Source organism: Melospiza melodia, chromosome Z (assembly GCF_035770615.1).
Source record: "Melospiza melodia melodia isolate bMelMel2 chromosome Z, bMelMel2.pri, whole genome shotgun sequence".
Lineage (NCBI taxonomy): Eukaryota > Metazoa > Chordata > Aves > Passeriformes > Passerellidae > Melospiza > Melospiza melodia.
Window position 1 is genome coordinate 41,522,501 of NC_086226.1, and position 19,777 is coordinate 41,542,277.

A 19,777-nucleotide genomic window follows, 5' to 3' on the forward strand; every position below is an offset into this window, starting at 1 on the left:
ACTGAGCGCTGGAGGAGGAACAGTTTACTCTTGTTACTGGCAGGTGCCACTCCCAGAAAACATACCAATCAGACCTTGCTCTCAAAGCTGGGACACAGCTCTGGTCCTCTACTGTACTTGTGCTTCCCGGAGTTCTTCAAGGCTGACAGTCCTTTCCTGGAAATGCCTGGAAAAAATAAATCTATATTTTTGTATCCTTGCCTTCACGGGTCAGCAGGACACCTGACCAAAAATCTGAAAGAAGGAAGGTACCAGTAAGTGTACTTCTGAAACCGATTCTGTGTGGAGGGAAAACCAACCTAGAGAAACCAAATTTTTGCTCATAATAGTTCATGGTTTTTCAGCAACATGTATTCAAAATTTTCATTTCCAGAAAACTGCACAAGACTTAGGAAGTTTAATTAGTATGTTAAAAGACCTCTTCAGAAAAAATACAATATAAGAATTCTTTGCCAACTCTTTGAATGTATTTATTTATGTTTGGATTTGTGTAAGGAAGACTCATGCTATAAATTTTCATTAAAAACATGTCATTAGAAATAAATAGTACATTTATAGTCATAAGTAAAACAGTAGTTTTTATGCACACGAATGTTTGGCTTCCTCTTACAAAACAGGAATTGTATTTCACCACACTTTTTTGTTTATTTGTTTATACTTGATATAAAAGGATAAAGCTGCTGCATGAAGTTTATATTTATTGTGGGTTTAATATATCCCCATACTAGTTTTTTTGTCTATTTTCCTAATAATATTGATACAGGAAAAATATCCCTCTATTCTTGCTATTGATTTTCGGTATGGTAAATGAGCTTAAACATTGCAGAAAGAACATAATGATAATAACAAAGATTAATACATTTGTTGCTTTCTCCTGCTTGCTGATGGGAATGACTGATTTGTATGAGAAAATAATTATGCTTACAGAAAGGCTTGACACCACCAGCTACTTAAAGGAAAAAAATACATTCTTATAGAACTTTATTTTCATTAGCTATGTGAAGATGCCTGTCCTGGTTTCTCAGATACTAGGAAAGCAGAATTCCTCAATGCTGTTCTCCTTTCTTGTTTCGGTTTCCTGCAGATCCAGCTGATGATACTCAAATGTCACACGGTTGATGTGTTTGCCACTGGAGACCATCCGCAGCACAGTGTTGTCACAGCCAATCTTCATCTGGGCTGTTTAGGGAAAAGAGATATAAAGGGGCTATAAAGACGCATTTATATGAGAGAAAGTGAGGGAAAAGAGATACATAATGATGGGAATTATTAAGCACCAATACATGCAGTTTTGGAAATAAAGCAAATTCATGTGTCGTGATGACCTGCTGGTGATGGTATTGCTGATTAACTTTTGTGTTTGTGAGTTTTGCTTTACAATGCTTGGTTATTTAATCAAGTATCCTTCCCTCCTCCAAAGGCTACTCCATATCGGTGGGCTGCTGTTAGATACCATGAGTGATGGGTAAGGGTAATGGCACTCGGTCCTGGAGTTAGCCAAAATTAGCAACATCAAAATGTTTCCCATTAGAAAGATGAGTGGATTTGTGTGTAAGGACATTCTTCACAGGAAGAAGGGCATTTGAGAGTCCCATCAAAACAAACTCTAATGGTAGTGCCCAGCACATGGTCCTTCCACTCTGAGGGAAATTGAGTGTCACTAACTGCTGCTTTAGGCAAGCCATTTGAGTGGAGGCTTGGCAAAGCCTTTTTGTTTGGGGAGCTTGGGGGAACTTCCTCACTTCAGATCAGGAGCTGCTGAGATGGATTTCCACTTCCTTCACACCACCAGGAAAACACATTTTAATCTCATTCCAGTGCTCAGGATTATCATTCAACAGCAGTGTTACCAGTTAAATCTTTGAAAAGTGCCTGGACTGTTCAGTTGTAGTGTGAAGAAAGGCAAGGGAGACCACAAGGGCAGGCACGTTCCTGCCCTGCAACTCTGTGGAAATGCTGCTTCTCCAGTGCCCTGTCAGTACTGCTGAGATATGGCAGGTGTGCCGCAGGGGTTAGTCTGTCATATCGCTGCCACACTTTGCAGTCTGCTATTGAATACTGGGGAAACTGGAAGTTCTTATTTTTATGGGGAGAAAGAAGGCACTGGACCAGCATGATAATGAAACAGGTTCAGAGCTCCAGCAAGTTCAAAATATAGAATGGGAGCTCTGAGGCTTTTGGGGTATGTGTTACACCAGCAGCAGAAAAGCTCTTAACTGAAAATGTAACAATCTGTCTTCATTTGTTGTGAATTTCCAGACCTTTTTATGTGCTGACATTCTAATATTTATTTTTGTCATAGGACAAGAATTTTTAAAATATGTCCAATTCAGCCTTGTCATAATGATTACTAAAGGGGCAAATGAAGGTGGTCATGGGTGTGCTGTAACACATAACCAAACCACAGGCTTCAGCTCTCATGTTCTGCTAAATGTGAAATTCACCCTCTAGCAGGAAGTCCAGATGTGTGGGGGGATCTCTGCATGTCTTATTATGGTTAATTATTTTATTATGTGGAGGTAATTGGAAGAAGTTCTTACCAGACCCATGAAAGGAATGGCAGAGGTCAGCTAGTGGAAACATCTTGGATGGGTCTAAGCCAGCTCCTCCAAGAAGCTCTACAAAATCTCCCACTCCTGCACAGCTTGCAGATGGTTTCTTAAAAAGGCAGAGGCCAAAAGTTATTTACCATTCATCTTCAAAATGTAGCAGTTCTGCAGACACTATTGGAACTAACAATAGGTTTTAGAAATCTCCTGTGCTTAAAGCTGTGTGAAATCAGTTTCTCATTCTGAGCAGTACTACCTTGATTTTATATTAGTAAGTTGATTTTCTTAAGGCATTCCAAAGAAAGACCTAAGTAGACTCTGAAAATTACTGACAAGTAGAAAAGATGTTGATTCAACTGCTTTTAATGCAGATAGGCAATCTGGTTCTGGGTGCTTAAACACATAATCAAATTAATGCAGGCACAGGCTGTATGTATACCTATATTCAGCTGGCAGGCAGGAACTTCAGTTCCACTATACCATACTCACTCCTAAAAAAATGCTAAAATGCACCATTGTGGCAAAGTTCAATTAAGGTAGAAATTAACAAAAAGAGTATTTTTTTCTGAGAGCAATGGCTTACTGTATATTAAACCCACAATTTTCCTGAAATTAATGCTGTTTGCCAAAAATCTTTTGCATAGACACCTTGAGTACCTTTGGGCTGTCACCCCTATGCTGCTATTTAAGTGCCTGGTTTCTTTACCTTCCTTTGCTGTTGTCCTTTTCTGCTCACCACTGAATAAGTCAACTAATTCACTTGCTCATGTCTCAAAACCTAGCTTGTTCAGACACTGGCAATCTCCTTGAAGAGCTCAGGCTGTCAGACTCACTGCCAGGAGAAAAAAAATTTCCTTGGTCTATTCTTCTGAATATTTTGTAATTGACACCTTCTTACAGCATCCAGGCACAGGTATCACCAATAACTCCTGTCTTCTTCTGTTGGTTTGTCATCAAACACCAAATACCCCAGATCAGACCAGAGAATGCTCAGCATATGGAGCAGGCAATCATTTGTGAGCACATTTGCACTTTGTCTGTGATAGCACCTTGCTATCTAGTGGCTCCATTCTCTCTTCAGAGCATTTTCTGCTTTCATTAATTTAAATACAGACAGACAGCTCTCGGAGAGAGCACTCCTTTCCTTATAATGAAATCCTTATCCTTTGCTATGGCAAACAATCGTTACATTCATTAATGGTGCTTTGCATGATCTGGGTGCCATTGCAACATTACAGAGACAATAGTGACAGAGACAGCCCCAGCTCTCCTCTCTGGGAGAAACCAGAGCCCTCATCATGCACACAAGAGGTCCAGAACACCCATGCCTTAGCATCCAGCATCACAGCCTATCCCTGCTTCACCCCTTCCTGCTTCTGTGCCCACAAAAATTGCACATGCTAATATTTTCTTAGGAAATAAAGTTCTCACCTTTAAAAAGAGACCATTTAAATGTCCCAGGATAAGATCAGATATTTTTATCACCACTGGGTAGATTATGGAGAAGCTGCAGTTTCTGTGCTGGTGAGGAATGACCATGGTAAACCTTCCTGAGGGGGTCTGAGAGATGACATTGCAAGCTGGGACATGGGAAAAGGTACAAGAGTTACTTGTCCAGTCATCATTGCATGTAGCAAAACTACATCATTACACTACCAAAAAAGCAGAGATATAGTTTAATTACTGTGAGTTACGACCAAAGGCTGAAAAAAAAAATTTGTGGTATTTTCTGAGGTTCTTGCATAGCATTTGTTCCTTAAAAATTCCGTCCCCCTTTTTTTACTATATAGGATGAGGTCTGACAGAACCTGAGGGTGAAGCAGTCATTAGAAGAGCTCACACCTGAAATCTGTACATCAGGGGCTCATGTTGTCAAGGGCTCATACAGTTTGTCAGTTTCAAGGAGGCTAAACATGGATGGAGGGAGGAATTGTATTTAGTTTTGACAGCTTATTGCCTGATATTGCCAGCGACTCCCTAAATCCTGTTCTGCTCCTCTGAACTGGAGTTCCTTAGGCTGCAAAATATCTCATTGAAATGGGAGCATGATTTTATCTTTAAGTTCAAACTTAAGAGTTCATGTAAAGGAGTAATTTCTATGTGAGCAACCCGAGGGATCCTTGGCATAGCTCTGGAGTCCTGCAGTTGCTGCAGCAGGACAGTGACACCAGCCACCTCCAGCAGCTGAATACAATAATCACATCTGTGGGCATGAAGCCACACCAGAGTGGGGACCTAGCTTGCGGGCCCAAGTCTGAATAACTTGGAGTGAAGATGTAGCAGACATACTGTCACTGCTTTTCGGTTGGGGGGGGGGCTTTTTTTTTTCTTTTTTTGTGTTTTTATTTGGGGTTTTTTTCCCCTTTTCTTGTTTTTGGGGAGTTCGTTTGTTGTTTGGGTGGGGGTTTTTTGTTTGTTTGATTTTTGGGTTTTGTTTTGTTTGTTCTGCTTTTGTTTTATTTGGTCACTTCGAGTAATTAGGAGATAAATCAGACTGGCCTGAACAATAATTGTTAAATGTCCTGTCCTCTTTGGAAAACATAATTCAAGTGAGGAACAGGTTACCCAGTCAAGTTGTGGGTGCCCCACTGCTGGAAAAGTTCACAACCAGGTTGGATGAGGCCCTGGATAACCTGGTCTAGCATGTGGCATTCCTGGCCATGGTGAGGGGTGTTGAAACAAGATGATCTTTATGATCTCTTTCAACCCAAATTATTCTATGATTCTGTGACAATTTGTGCCTTGCCAGCTCAGAGGCTTAGGCAAAGAACTTGCAGGTAGATCTCTGTGATCATATATCTCTCATAACTACCATATAATCATTCAATACACTGATTTTACTGTTGACCTGTCTCAAATATTTTTTCCTCATTGTTCATCCAGATCTAGAAAATGCTGAGATTGAAGTTACTCGATTAATACTATTTGTTCTAGCTAAATGTGTCGGAACATGCCAATATTAGATTGGGAGGGATCTTATTTGAAAGAAAGAGCCTTATGGTCTTGCATATTGAAGCCTGTGTGACCTCTTAAGGTCCTTTGTTTTCTTGGGTCACACACTGAGGCTGAGCCAAGCCTGCAGGCATGCAGGTGCACATGGCTCCTGCACACTCCACAGCCGTGTCAGTGCGGATAACCACAGTGAGAAAACTCAGGGCAAAGCAACACGTTCTCTTGGCTTCCTGCCCCAAATTCAAGCCCCCTTGGCGGAATGAAATGCAGACTTACGGAAGAGGTTGCTGCTTTTCTTGACTGTGACAGTAAATCCATTGCCTGGTAGCTGAATCCTGAAGAAGATCATTGCCACATTCTGTGACGATCTGATGCTCCTCTGAATATTCCCACTTTCACAGAAGTCTACGTATCTTTGAGAAGTGGTGAGAGGATGGTCCAAGGAACTGGGAAATTTCTCTCCCTTGAGTATCCATCCATCAAACACCTACAGAGGTCCAATAATATAAAACTAGGTTTTGTTTAATACTCCGTTAGCAGAGAGCAGAAACGTGAAGTATAACAGATGCTCTTTTCTTTTGACACCAAATAACCTGTTCAAAGCCACAAACTGAAAACAAAAATTGGCTGTATTTATTGATTTCCTAATATTTGACTAATTATTCATGCTTCAATGGATGTTTAGGAAAGGGATACATGTAACTTTTGTTTTTATCTCCCTCAGGTGAAAACTTTTGTTATCCACTTCTTTTTTTTCACATTCTTTTTTTTCCTTTGCAATTGCATTGTTACTATGAGGAGTTTTTGACCAGCTTGATTTAGATGCTTTACAGCTTGTCATTAATAGTCCCAGTGGTCATGCAGAGATATTGGAATACAGAAACCTTTAGGGAGGAATTATTGTCAGAGCTATTGCTCTCACTTGTGTCAGCTATTTTACCTCATCCTAACCACTAGAAAACAAAACAAATCCTGCATTATTTGTTTGAACCTTAAGCATCAACTTCTACAAATCTTTCCTTCATAATAAAAAAGCAACAATTTTCCCTCACCATCTTCAGATCAGAAGCAGAAATACGTATTACTTCTAGCATAGATAAGCAGCTGCCTGCCTTGCTGCTTCAATTCCCTCCTAGCTGCTCTCACATGGCAATTCCTTGAACACTTCAGTCAATATTCCCAAAATTCAAGGACCAGGTTCAGCTGTCGCTTCAGTCAGTAATTCTGATGTGAGACTTCCTGATGAAAAACACATCAGGATCTGTCTCTGGATTTGCCAGAACTATAAGTTTCTGGAGTAATGGGATGCAGGTTCTCAAATTACATGAGAGAAAAGATGCCTCTATATATATAGAGAGAGAGCAATATAATAGAGAAGTTTGGGACACCATTACCAAAGAAAGGAAAGCTCAATAAAACATAAAAGACATCTTGGCATTTTTCTAGCCTCCATGAGTGACCATGAGTGCAGGTACAAAAGCCTTAGCCCCACAAGAGACTGAAATCAGCCTCCCCACAGACACGTGGGGAGGGATCTCAGCCACGATATGGAATGGAAGGACAGAATTCTGAGCAGGAGACAAGGAAAGGGCTGAAGGGCAGCTTTCTTCCTTCACCCTGTTCCTGGACCTCAGCTTGCCACTAGATGGGTTGCGGTCTGTTCTGTGCCTTGCCAGTTCAGCACAAAGGGAAAAGTGCAAGGCGAAGGGAGCCAGGGACCATCGAGCCTCCCCTTCTGCCCTTGACAGAGTTCAGATCTTGGTGAAAGCTCCTGCCTGCCAGAGAAATGTGCTGGTAAAGTTTTTTAACTCTGGAATATAAATGGTTCTGAGTCATGAGCCTCTTTCTGTTCAGAGCCGATATCCTGAAAAGTTCTAGCAGGGAATTTTTAAAGAAAACCTGCAATGATCCACTCACTATTAATCTGATGGTAAGTGACCTGAGAGCAGAAGTCCCAGAGCAGTAACAACGATCCAGAGATCTGTATCATTATCTGCTGGGCTCATCTGATTCACAGTGCAATGAGTAAATCCTACTGCCCAAGTTTCAGCTGTCCACCTGGGTATGGACACACCATAGAGGCACTTCTGGAAAAGTTCAGAAGAGCCAGTACTGTAGGCTGGAGAGGGATCCTCATTCTGCTTCTGGCTTTGCTTTAGAGGAGTGGTGATAGGGGGGACACAGAGTGCCTCAGGGAGGGGAAAGAACCATCCCAGGGGAGGTTGCTTTGCCTGTTTTTTACACACAAACACACACAAGACACAGATGTGAACATGCGCTCGCCTGCCCCTTGCACACACAGCAAACACCTCACAAGCCAGAGCAGAGCTGAGACTTGCAGCTTCTTACCTTCAGGAAGTCCCCGCCTTGGCAGTCGATGTTTACAAAGTCGTAGTGAATTGTGATGAGCTCCTCGGGCTCCCCGATGAAGAAGGTTGCGCAGTGCAGCTGTGGCTGGTCTGCGGTGAAGGTGAACTGCCCCTCTATACTCAGCATGTCAATGCACCCTGGAGAAGCAGGGACAAAGGGCTGCTGGCTCTGCCTGCTCTGGAGGAAGACTCCGTGCCAGCTCCCACTGTGCAGGGAAGGAGGGGGACAGGAGAGACCCCCCCGCACTGGGATCCGGCTGGCAGTGAGGACAGGGAGAGCCAGCTGAAGCAATTAGGAGCCTGCTGAGCATCAGAGGATGAATAGTAACTGGCAGGTGTGAGCACAAACGTGTGGCGGGGGGAATGAGGGGGGATGGTGTGTCAGTGCATCTCTGAGCAGAAAACTCTGTGTGCACAAGTGTACAAACACTCTATTCTTTCAGATTTCTCTCCAGTCACAGCTGCTACACCTGCCCCACCCCTTGGCAATGTGATTCTGCCTAGGGACACGGGTAGGAAATCCCCATCTGACTCCAGTTATTTGGGACCATTAACTACAAACCCCAACCCTCCGCCTTAAACCACAGGTTTCTGCATGTTTAATGCTTTGTCCTTCTTCTCTCTAGTCTTGCAAAAAGCTCCTGCAGCTCTGTTACTCCCAATTAGCCCCTTTCCTTCCCTGAGGTACCCACAGGATTCTCTACCTGTCAGTAGTCCCTACCAGAGCACCAAAGACACTCACGGAGCGACCGCCGGTAGATCTGTCCTGCTGACAGCTCTCGTTTCAGATCCTCACTGAGTAGTAGGAAGGGGTCATCTTCACCAGCATCCCTCACCTGGTTAAACATGGAGGGCAAAAAGAGTCTGGGGCAAAGTGAAATGCAGCTGTCTCCCAGCACCTCTCAAGAACAGGCACAGCATATTATGTCCCCCCTCAAGAAACAGCGCAGCTCCAGAAGAGGTCAGGCTGAAAGCTGCCAACCTGCAGTAGAGGGGAAATAAACTTGGGATCTAAGAGCTGAGCCCAGCAGCTAAGTGCATTGAGAGTTTCTTAAATCCTCAGCAAAATTGCTGAGCATAAATTAATAGAGGGGTAGTAGAGAATACATGGGACTGTTGCATTAATGTTACCCAGGCGTAAGTTTAATGCAGGAGAAGTAGGAATAGGAAAGGGAGAGGGAATAAAGCACAATGCTTGAAAGGTGAGAGCACAAGTTAGAAGAGAGCAGCTAAAAGCACAGTGAGATGTTTAATCACTAGCCCTATTGCTCACCTCCAGGTATCTGGTTTCTCCTTTGGAAGCTGCCAGGAAGATGAGAACGAGGTGGCATTGAAACTGGAAAGCAGACGGCATGCTGACACCTCCTCTGGCGGCCGTCCCCCGTGGCCAGGTTTCTCCGGGTCTGTGCCGGTATGCAGAAGCCGCTGGGGTGTCTTGGAGCGACTCTTTTTATAGAGCTGTTGGGAGGGGAGGCACTTGGTCCCCGTACTGATAGGGTAACCCATGGTAACTGAATTCCTCTCGCAGTGACACAGTACGTGGGCATGACAAGGGTCCAAATTACAGCCACAAATTTTCAAGACGGTTGAATTCCCCTCTCTGGCAGATGTCTTTCCTCCTAATCTGTCTGGTGGAATAGCTCAAAACCTCTGGGGGAGAGAGCCCATCCCTGTGCATATATACAGGGCACTCCTACACTGTGTTTGTTTCCAGTTATTCCAAAGCAAGCAATGAGGAGCATCCCTGCCTCCTCCTGGGGCAGTCCCGGGGTATTTCAGACATGCAGGTCTTTCTGCCTACCTTGTGCTGCTCTGTGACATGCAGCTCTCTGCAGTGCCTGTGCCTGTGCCAGATGCTTCCTGCTGGCCAGGCCTGGGTGGGCACCCCTGTGTCCCAGGCAGGTTTGCAGCCTGTGCCTGCATCCCTCCAGGGCTCTGCAGCAAGCACACAGGCAAAACCAGACAGCTCTTCCCACTGAAAACAGCTCTCATACAGAAATTATGAAAACTTGGGCTTCCCAAGGGCATATTCATTACAAAACTCCTGATACCGCTTCAGCCTTGATCCCCAAGTGAAACCTGAGAAGACATTTAAAAGTTGAGCCTGTGAGTGAAAATTCGTAACTCTGCAGAATACTAAAAATCTGGAACTCAGCAGAGGTATTAGATGTAGGGTATATATCTGAAACCTATTTAAGTTCCTTGGGAATTACAAGTTTTGTTGGAAAAATGAAGGGTTTAGTCCCAGTCTGTGTTAGAGGATGGCTGGAACATTAATCAGGATGGTGAGAGGTGCCTTGGAGACCATGAGGACCAGAAGGGGCTGCAGAGGAGCCCAGCCTTACTTTCTTTTTTTTTTGCTCACTCTCTAAAGAGATTGGTACGGTTAAAATTATAGCTTAACCCCTCTAATTCCAAATTCTGGCTGCAGTGTCCCAGTTTGCCCTGCCAGTCCACAACCTATACCTCAGACACTGAGTGTTGAGGAATATTCAGTGCAGGGAGCTGCGTGTGCAGCTGCAGTGAGAGCTGCAGATGGAGGTCTGGGGGGCAGGAGTCTGAGCCCAAAGTAAGAGGCTGTGAACTGCCAACCTTTTGAATTCCAGAAGGCCTAGGGACCTGTGGTGCCAGCCAGGTGACCAGACACTACAGCAAGAGTTGAAGACTCAGCTGGAAGACCACAGACCTTCATATCCATAGACTGTGAGAGTGCAAAAGCCCAGGCATTCCTTTGTTCAGGGTCCCTCTCTGGAGGTACCAGCTCAAGGTTTCCATTCTGCTGCTACACCATTATAAAATTACCTAAAAGAGACAGAGGTCTGAGGGTCTGCTGTGGGAAACCTGGGTTTGAACTGGTGAGGAAAGACAGTCTGCCTGCGTGTGGGATGTGTAGGGAGTTGAGTGGGGACCCATCCGCTCCCTGGAGCTGCCTGCTATGAAGGAGCTTGGATCCCAGCAGTTAAAGGCTTTCATGGTGGGTGTGACTGCCTGAGTGCCTCCTGAATGGTCAGACTGGGACTTTATCTTGCTGTGAGTCCTTGAAGATTGTCAGTGAAGGATAGTGTGTTTGATTGTGTGTCAATTTGTTACTGAAGATTTCAGATTTCAGAATTCAACTCCAAAAATTAGTGAAGGACACATGGTGCTGCAGCTAAAATATTATGACTCTGTTAAGCCAGATATGAGGTAATCTGCTCAGAATGAAACATACAGCAGTGATGTCACCATAGTTTAAACTTTTGCCTATGAACAGCTAAAATTTGGGCTTAGCACAACATTCACTGGTGGAAGAAAAGCAGGAAGCTCCGCAGTCTGTAGGACCACCTGGCAGATGAAGTGAGGGTACTGTCCTTCTCCAATAAACAAGGTGGTGGGAGGGACAATAGGTGCCATCTCCATATCTGCTGTAATTTATTGCTCACACAGGGCCTAAGGTGACTTTGAAATTCCTGTGCAACACCTTGGAGCCTGTTATGAATACACAGATATTCTGTGCAAAAGCTGAACTCAGGTACCCTTTGCTGTTGATGTGGAACTTAATTTTAACAAAAGTGCCAAGATATTTTTTTCCCCCCACTTTTCAGCTCTGGGCTCAGCAGGAGCTGTTGAAGCACAATGACATCCTGACCAGCCTCATCACAAAGCCCCCCAGTGCCTGGAGTAACTCTCTGTGTCTTCAAAGACAGGGCTGTCCTCAGCCCTCAGTCTCATATGCCTTCTTTTGTGCAGACCTAATGCTTGGGGAAAGCAAGTGTTTGGGACGGAGTAGGGAACCACACTCAAAGAGATGCAGCTGCTGCTGCTGCCTGGGGCTCTGCTGCCTCAGGTGGAGCTCAAACAGATCCCCAAAAGGAACCACTCAAGGGGGAAAGAGGGGGTTCATCTCCTAGCCCTGTATCCCAGCTGCCAGAAGGTGAGAGAGGATGTGAGGCCATCTTCTCACTCAACTCTGCTGCCTCCTCACTGTATCACAAGTCCCCTCTACCCTCCCTTTGTGTCCTGCAGCACTGCTTTTGTTAAAAGTCACTTGCAGAAGCTGAGATTTTCAGGAGATGAGAATGTGACTAACAAAGCAAAGAAAAATCTCTTTGAATTGGGTTCAAAACACCCCTGCAGCATTTCAGAAGGGAAAAGCACCTTCAATGTGATAGAAACCCTTGGTGAATGAGGAGAGTGTCATTTTTCTTTCATGGAGTTGAGTCATGATAACACTCTGAAGGACAAATTTTTTTGTTAATATCAAATTGTTTAGCACAGTAAAATGCCTTTCCAGTGATACCCTGTCACAGGCTAAACAATCCAGTTGATTAGCACCTTGGACTGCTAACAACTGTGGGTTATCCTGGGAGCAGCCCCTTTCCCTGGCAGAAATGACGGAAAGCCATGGTGCTGGTTAGAGCCTGGGCTGAGTGCAGGGCATCGCTCACTCTGCTCTGCTGCAGCTTGAGATGGTTTTGTTTAGGCACCCCAGCCTTTGCAGAGCCTCGGGCTGTTAAAGCAGGGCTCATGGGTGGGCTTTTCAGGAATATGCTTTGGAGGACCTGCCTTCCCCACTTGTGCTCAAAGTTTGTCAGTGTCTTGTCAGATATATAGAAAAGAAGAAATCCCAGCTATAGAGAGAAGTGGAGAAAATAAAGCTGAATAAAGACAGTAGTGAAACAAACTCCATTCAAACTTTCCCACAGTGACCAAATCATGCTTTGTCCTACAATAGAGATGGTAAATGCAGCTTCTTCTCATAGAAAGTGACAGGAAGAATACACATGAAGTGCTCAGTAGTGAGATTTCTTAGTGAGAAGTTCTTGAGCTACAGACAATCCTTAGGGATCCTTCCCTGTAGCAAAGAGGGGCCAGGTGTTGTAAACCTTTTTGGCTCTCAAAAAGGGTCCCGTGGGTGCCCATCTCTTCTTACACCTCAGCTGCAACCTGACTTCATGCACAAGCAGCTCGAGCAGACCAAATCCCTCACTAGCATCAGGGTCTTAAACATGAGTCAATATTTTCTGTCTAGACACAGTTCCAAGCAAGCTTCACCCCACAGGGATCAGCCTGGCTACTGCATGTCCCATGGGGGCTCCTCTGCTTCTCTGTGACTGGTGATTCCTTGAACTGAGAGGAGGATCAGTGAGACTGCAGTACAACTGCTCCAGGAAAGAGGATCAGTCCTGCCTCAGGCACTCTGTCCTCAGCTGTTCGTGCTGATTTCTCTCTACTGCTCAGCGCAGGCTGAAGAGATGCCATGTGGGGTCATGCACAGTGTGAGACATCTGACAGGGCTATAAACTTCATATCGTGTCTGTCAGCTGCTAAACATTGTGCTGAGCTACACTTATTTCCCTTATGCTTTTTCCCACTCTAATTGAGAACTCATTCAGGGGTTAGCTTTTCATTTCCCTCATGGTGTCTGTGAGATGTAGTACTAGTCATTCCTGTCTTGTTATCATGTGGCTGCAGGTCTCCTGCCAATATCAGTGTCTTTGAAGACCAGGAGACTGCTACACATCACTTCTAGTTTATTACACATGTTCAACTGTTTGTGAATCCTTCAGTATATTGTTTCTGTACAACGGGATCAGTTAGCCCAGATTAAAGTGAGAAAGAAATCTAGTGTCTCTATAGTGTCACAACTGCTACAGTGAAGGCTAAATTTTTTGTCCCATCTTTGCTAAATCCCAATTAGTCACTGCTTTGAAATAACACCACAGAAAAAAAAATGAGGGGAAGACTGGACAGCAATTCACAGTCCTGAAAGCCATTAGGAAACCACATCTTTGATACAGACATGTACAAGATTTCACTTCAAACTCTGTCTGAGACAAAGATAAATGTGCAAGAAATTCCTGTTCCTGGCTCAGAGGACTATGGACATACAATAGGAAAGATAGAATTCAGCATGGCTAAAGTAAATTTGCCCTGTCAATGGTTTGAAGATATGTCCTTTTTGCAAGAACCCAATCAGAGTTGCAATGACAGCTGAAGGAGAACATTTCCAGCAGCAGGAACACAAAGTCTGAGATCACATTTTGTGCTTCAATCCTTTACTCTTGTCTTTGTTTCAATATCAAGCAGGTGTTCCAACAGTCCATGATCCAGCCTCAGCCCAGTACTCCTCCCTCTGTAATCAGTCCACATCTCCATAAATCAGAAATCACTGATTTCTCTCACTACCTGTCTGCCTCAGCTTTGTGATGGGTATGCCAAGCCTCTTCCAAATCTCACCACATATCTCTCTGTAACATCACTTCTTTTACTTCTCTCTGTGTGTCTAAATTTGCTTTAAATAGAGTTGAACTTTCCATAAGGTGAAGGAAGAGAGGCTTGTTAACTTTGGGCAGTTTGACACAAGAGATGGTGTGATTTGTCACATTAAGTGGCTCACAGGGACGACAAACGCATGTGATTTATGAACTGAAAGTCTATCAGCATCATGCAGGCTTGATGATAAGTGTTGCATTAACTCCATTTATGGCATTGGCTAAAAGCAAAGACTGTGAAACTTGCAATTTAGCGGGTTACAAATAATCACGCAAACATTATATTCAGACACAGATTACCCTGAGGGCGGTTATCACTACCAGCTCTGCCGGTGAGTCAACCAGCATCTACACAAAACAGCCAGGGCCAAGAAGTGGGAGAAAAGTTTTTTCTCAGGAAGGAGAGAAGAGATATGAGAATGGGTGACTGGCAAATGCACATGCCATTGCTCTGGTGCCATTACTGGATGTTTCTTGAGCTGTTCAATTTTAGCGTGGACTTTCCTCCTCTGTGGATCCTTTAAACAAAATCTCTGCCCTCAAGGGTTGCTGCAAGAAGGCCTCACCACCAGAACTGCACACAGGTGTCAGCATAGTCAGCCTCTCTGAGCCCATCATATTTGCCTTTGCCAGCTGCAGCGGCTACTCTTCTCAGTACCAGTGCCCCTGCAGAAGAACAGTCTGCTTTCCAAAACATGGCACAGTTACTGCATCTAGACTTTGTTTGGAAGTGTAACCCTCACGGCCCAGGTCACATCCTGTTCTAGATCTCCTTTCCCACAGCTGCAACTTTCTCCCAGTGATCCTCCCCAAAGCAACAGACCCTGTTCCTTCTCTCCCAAATTTTCCGTTCAGCTTGGGGCTACTAGAACATTTATCACTTTGTTTTCAATGCTGAGCCAGTTTATTACACAGAATATTATCTCAGATGTGTTGAGAAATCCCTGTATTTTCACATATCATGTTTCAAAATTTGTTTAATCTCTGAAATACCTTTGAAAAGGCACCACTTTCCTAAGTGATATTTTAAGATGCTTTGGGTTTTTTATCCAAGGACAAGAATTTCTTAGCTGAAGTGACTCTCCCTGAGGAGGATAATTCTCATCCAGAAAAAACTGTAATTCAACACAATTCTGGTAGTGTTAGACATCACAGTAATGGACCCAACTTCAGAAACACTGTGAACTGTTACACAATTCAGGCAGTCAGTATGAGTCAGATAAGAGAAGTCAGCATACCAAACATAATAGTATATTTATCCTTTCAACTGCTCCCTCTGCACAGTCCTTTGTTTTTCATGTCTGTGATTCCTTACCAGTCATCCCCAGTACTGTGCAGTTGGCAGTGCCAATTTGATCAGTTAGGCTCCAAATGCTTTTAGGTGAAAGTACAGGAATATCTTGTGTTAGTGTAGAAATCACATATGTTGAAGGACCTTAGCTCACCTGGTCAGCATTTTTCCACCTCCTGATGTCTAAAGGCAACTTCACCTTTGCTAGCAATGTTACAGAGCATCTTTAGCTCAAGAGCAGTACTGGGCTTTTCCATTTCAAATATTAACTATTCTCCTTCTTGCAATACTACTCCTAGAGCACCAAACTGACCAAAAAAACCTCCTCCTCTGAGAGATAGGTTTTTCCTAAAACTGCAGCATTCAGTCATTAGTGCAAGGGCAAACCAGTTTTGCTTTCATCTACCGAAGGCATCAATAGTGCAATGGGATGGAACTCTCCAGCCCTGTGTCTCATCCAGACACATCACTCAGCCACAGGGATCTGTTTGCTACTGCCCCTTGATGTCCCCAGCCAGAGCTGAGGAATTTACATCTTTCTGTAGAAATCTCAACTTCTCACCATTTTTCTACTCCAAGAAAACAATCTTGAGTAGGGTTCCAGGTGGTTCAGTTGCTTTTCTGCCCTTTATAACTTGTTCTACACACAGATCTTTTTCCTGTAGTGCTTTATTCTGTAGTGCTTTTCTGAGTTCATGCAACTACTGGGAATGTAAAATCAAAGCCATATGTGGAGTTTTAAGGCAGAGTCCATTGACAGATATTTGAAAGCTATACTGTAATGATTGCTCTGCACCCCATGCAGTCGAAAGGGACTTGAGAGGGCAGCTTGGGATTTAAAGCAAATGTGTGACAGGAACATTTTGCACTGATTTCCCCCCAAAGACTTGGGTTCTGAGCAGCTACTTCTTCTGTCCTCCTCTTTGCTGTCTTGTTGCAATATTTGCAATTTTATAGACATGTCCTTATTTAGCCAACCAGCTTACAGAAACACAACTTTCCATTGAAGGCTAATTTAGAGTCTCAAGCACATGTTCTCAGCTGCTGCAAAATTATGCCACTGAGTGCAATAGGCTCTGTCATTTTACATCAGCTGAGAATCTGCTTGCAAGGGCAAAATAAGTGGATGCAGCTGTAGTTCTCTTCCTTGGGAGTTGCCCCTTATATACAACTGATAGCAGGTGGCTGAGAGCTGGTATTTAAAAATGACAAGTTTTTTGGTGTTTCTTTTTTTTAAAATACTTTTGCTGAAGTTCATTCATGTGCTCTCTTTGATGGCTGCCCGCTCTATAGCCCACCATCCTCCAACTCAAAGGAAAGGATGTGGACACAATTAATTTAGAAAATGGATTTCCAGATCATAAATTAAACATTCTCTCTCATGCCATATCATGTGGCAGAAGAAAGATCAAATCAAAAATGTTACCCCTTTTTTCTTCAAATAATACAGTGCTATTCAACAGATGTAATTATCCCTAAAGGCACATGCAATAATTGATGGCCTGTCAATCAAAGCCCTTATTAGACATGCACATGATGTCACGCCACAGTATAAATCTTAATCTAAATCTAAATCTTCCTGCCAGTCAAAAACCTTTATATAGATTAATTTGATTTCAGATACAAGTTTTGTGTGCGACCTTTTACCCAACGTTTTCAAGGCTGTGATCAGAGAGGAACTGGATCTTTTATGTGTGCTGTTGAGCTCGTATGATGGACTCTAGGCTGTCCCTGAGAGTTTTTTCTCCTGGCCCTGCCCTGCTTTATGCTCTAGCATGGAGCCTGCAAAAGGGGTCTGCTTTGGGTGGCTGAGGAACCTGGGGTGGACCTGCACTGCTACATTGGTGGACAGCAATTAATAACATTGCTAGCTACTGGAAACATCATCTGTTCTGCTGGGGTCTCCTGGGGTCACTTCTTTTTCCCTTCTCACAATGCCAGGCAACTTTGTCTCTTATCTTCACAGGGAGAAAAGTGTTGTGGAAGATTGTTATCTCATTGCATTTGACGACTTCCATGATCCTTGGGATTATTCTCCTACTGCACTTCCACACCTTCCTTTGAAAGGTGGTGCCCTCCTACTGGACCTAGATGGTAATCACAGCTTGGCGGCACAGCTCCATTACAAACTCCTTGTCTTCATGGTGGTGTCATGCGCAGCTCTTTGGGATTGGTAGCTGGATAACAAATCTGAAGAAGTTATAAATTTACCAGCAGGTAATGCATCAAGCTTTGTGTTGCCAGTTGCACAGGCACTTCAAATCTCTTTTGAACTGAAATAAAAGCAAATGGCAGAGGCTGAGGCTTTCAAGATAGTGGAATTTGTCTTCTGCAAATCTGCTCTTTAGATGTCAAGCAAAGCAATTTCACAATATAGAGAAAAGATCTTGTCTGGCACCGTTCTATTTTTATTGGGTTTTGATGTAACTTGAAAATATTAGGCCATGTTTTGGTGTTCAGTTTTCTATAGGTTTTTAAGACAGCCTGATATAACAAATGGAAAAAATGTCTGTAGTTAGACATCATTCCTAATGCTGAGGCACTCTGGAGAAAGCCACACAGCAAGCTTGATCTGCATGTAAAACTTCAAAGTACTCCTTAGATCCATGAACTACAGAAAGACTTGAAGTCAGCAGGAAAATGTCAGTAAACAATGAGAAAAAAATCCTGCCTTCAGGTTTGAAAGAGAGTGTGAAGACCCAAAAATGTTCACATCTGCAGGACATCATGCTCATAGTGAAGTTGGCCTTGTATGCACCCTCTTGCATAGCCAGTGGCAGTGGTTTCAATGCTGTTTTCCTTCTTTAAGAGTGCTTACAGAATAGAGGATTGCTCACAGTTTTTTTTTCTGGCTCAGAGGCAATTAAAAACTTTCAGGTGATCCTCATATATGTTTCTTAAAAGCGATGTCTACTGGAGCAACTAATGTTCTAATGGAACGTTAGTTGGCTCCTGTGTGAGAGGAGTGAGAGAGGGCCATGGGTGCCGGGGGTCAGCCCACAGGTAGCCCAGGAATAGGATGGCTAGTCTTACCCCAGGGCCCCGTATTGTGTGAAGGTTTTGTGGGTTTGAGCTTTTGAATGTGTTTTGTGCATTTTCTTACTTTTCTGCTTGGTTTCCCATCTTTGTACAAAAAGGTTTCTTCTGACAGAAAAGACAAAGTTTAACATTTGTCCTTGTAGTTAAAACAGCAACAAAGAAACACCTAACAAGACAAGCTAAAACCAGTGATTTATGAGGTTTTATGAAAATTTGTTGGAAAAAAGATCATTTGAGTCATTCTCCTCTGACTCTCCCACAGCTCATCTGCAAGTAAGCCCCTTCCACAGAGCAGTTAGGATGCACACAATCCCCAGCAAGTCCAGCTGATGAGATGGCTCCTCTGGCCCTCTGCACTGCAGCAGTGACTCTTGCTGCCTGACTCCAGGGCAAATTGCTGCTGCTAGCTGTGACCCAGCATAATGCTGCTATGCACATGGGCTGCTACATGTACAAGGGTTCATCAGGGCTGGGCTTCCTTCTGGAGCTTCTTTCCAGAAAGATTCTTGTTCAATATTTTTAGAGAAGGAAGTGGTTTTTACTGGGATAACTGTACTCCTTTCAGCTTGGAGTTGAAGATTTAAACAGGTCTTCTTTCACTTCCCCTTGGACAACAGGGAAAGGCATAGTGGCTAGCAACTCTCTGGAGCCCCTGAGAAACCATAAAAGTGGTCTTATATTTTCTGGCTGATACTTTTGCCATCCTGGTCCAACACTTGCAATTATATTGAAGTGCATGACATTAAAGGGATCAAAAAGTTGTCCAGTTGTTGCCAGTTTTACTTTTGTACTTTCTGTCTTGTTGGCCTAGAAGATATTTTGTGAATCCTTCATAACTTTTTCATTGAAGGGTTAAAGCATGCTGTGGCACTGTCACCATTGCAAAGTTTGCTTGTCTTCCAAGATAACACCATTTGGTGGTGGCCCTGTTCTTAGGATGATGTCTGCCCCCTGTTACATTTATTACACCCTGCAAAATCCCCTGCTAATAAGAAATTACATATTCTTAATCATATGTAATTTCATACAAATGTACACTTTGCTAAATTATATTTGGATGCCTGGGAAGGAGAGACAAGTGAAGTAATTCCACAAATATTGCCTAGCAGGGCACATCTTTATTGGGAGTGGTTTTTTAATAATGTCTTACACAAACAGAAATTATTCATTTAATTCAGATGCCCCTTATTATAGTTTGAGGTTACCAGCAAAATAACAAGGATATAAGAGCTCTCCGTGCAGGAAAAAAAGCCACAATATCCTGCCACTGAGGATGCTTAAGTATGCTTAATTCAAACAGGAGTGTGTAAATACTCTTAACTC

General features: G+C 43.5%; 1 protein-coding gene across 1 annotated transcript; it reads right to left on the reverse strand.

The window, feature by feature from the left end:
• Nucleotides 1–445: 445 nt before the first annotated feature.
• Nucleotides 446–9,307, reverse strand: CRHBP (corticotropin releasing hormone binding protein). The gene is made up of 7 exons (XM_063179786.1): nucleotides 9,144–9,307; nucleotides 8,613–8,706; nucleotides 7,851–8,008; nucleotides 5,778–5,988; nucleotides 3,981–4,129; nucleotides 2,541–2,658; nucleotides 446–1,179 (listed from the first exon to the last, which is right to left on the reverse strand). The coding sequence occupies exons 1-7, from the start codon at nucleotides 9,222–9,224 to the stop codon at nucleotides 1,022–1,024; spliced, it is 969 nt and encodes a 322-aa protein (XP_063035856.1). The 5' UTR covers nucleotides 9,225–9,307; the 3' UTR covers nucleotides 446–1,021.
• Between the last annotated feature and the right edge of the window lie 10,470 nt (nucleotides 9,308–19,777).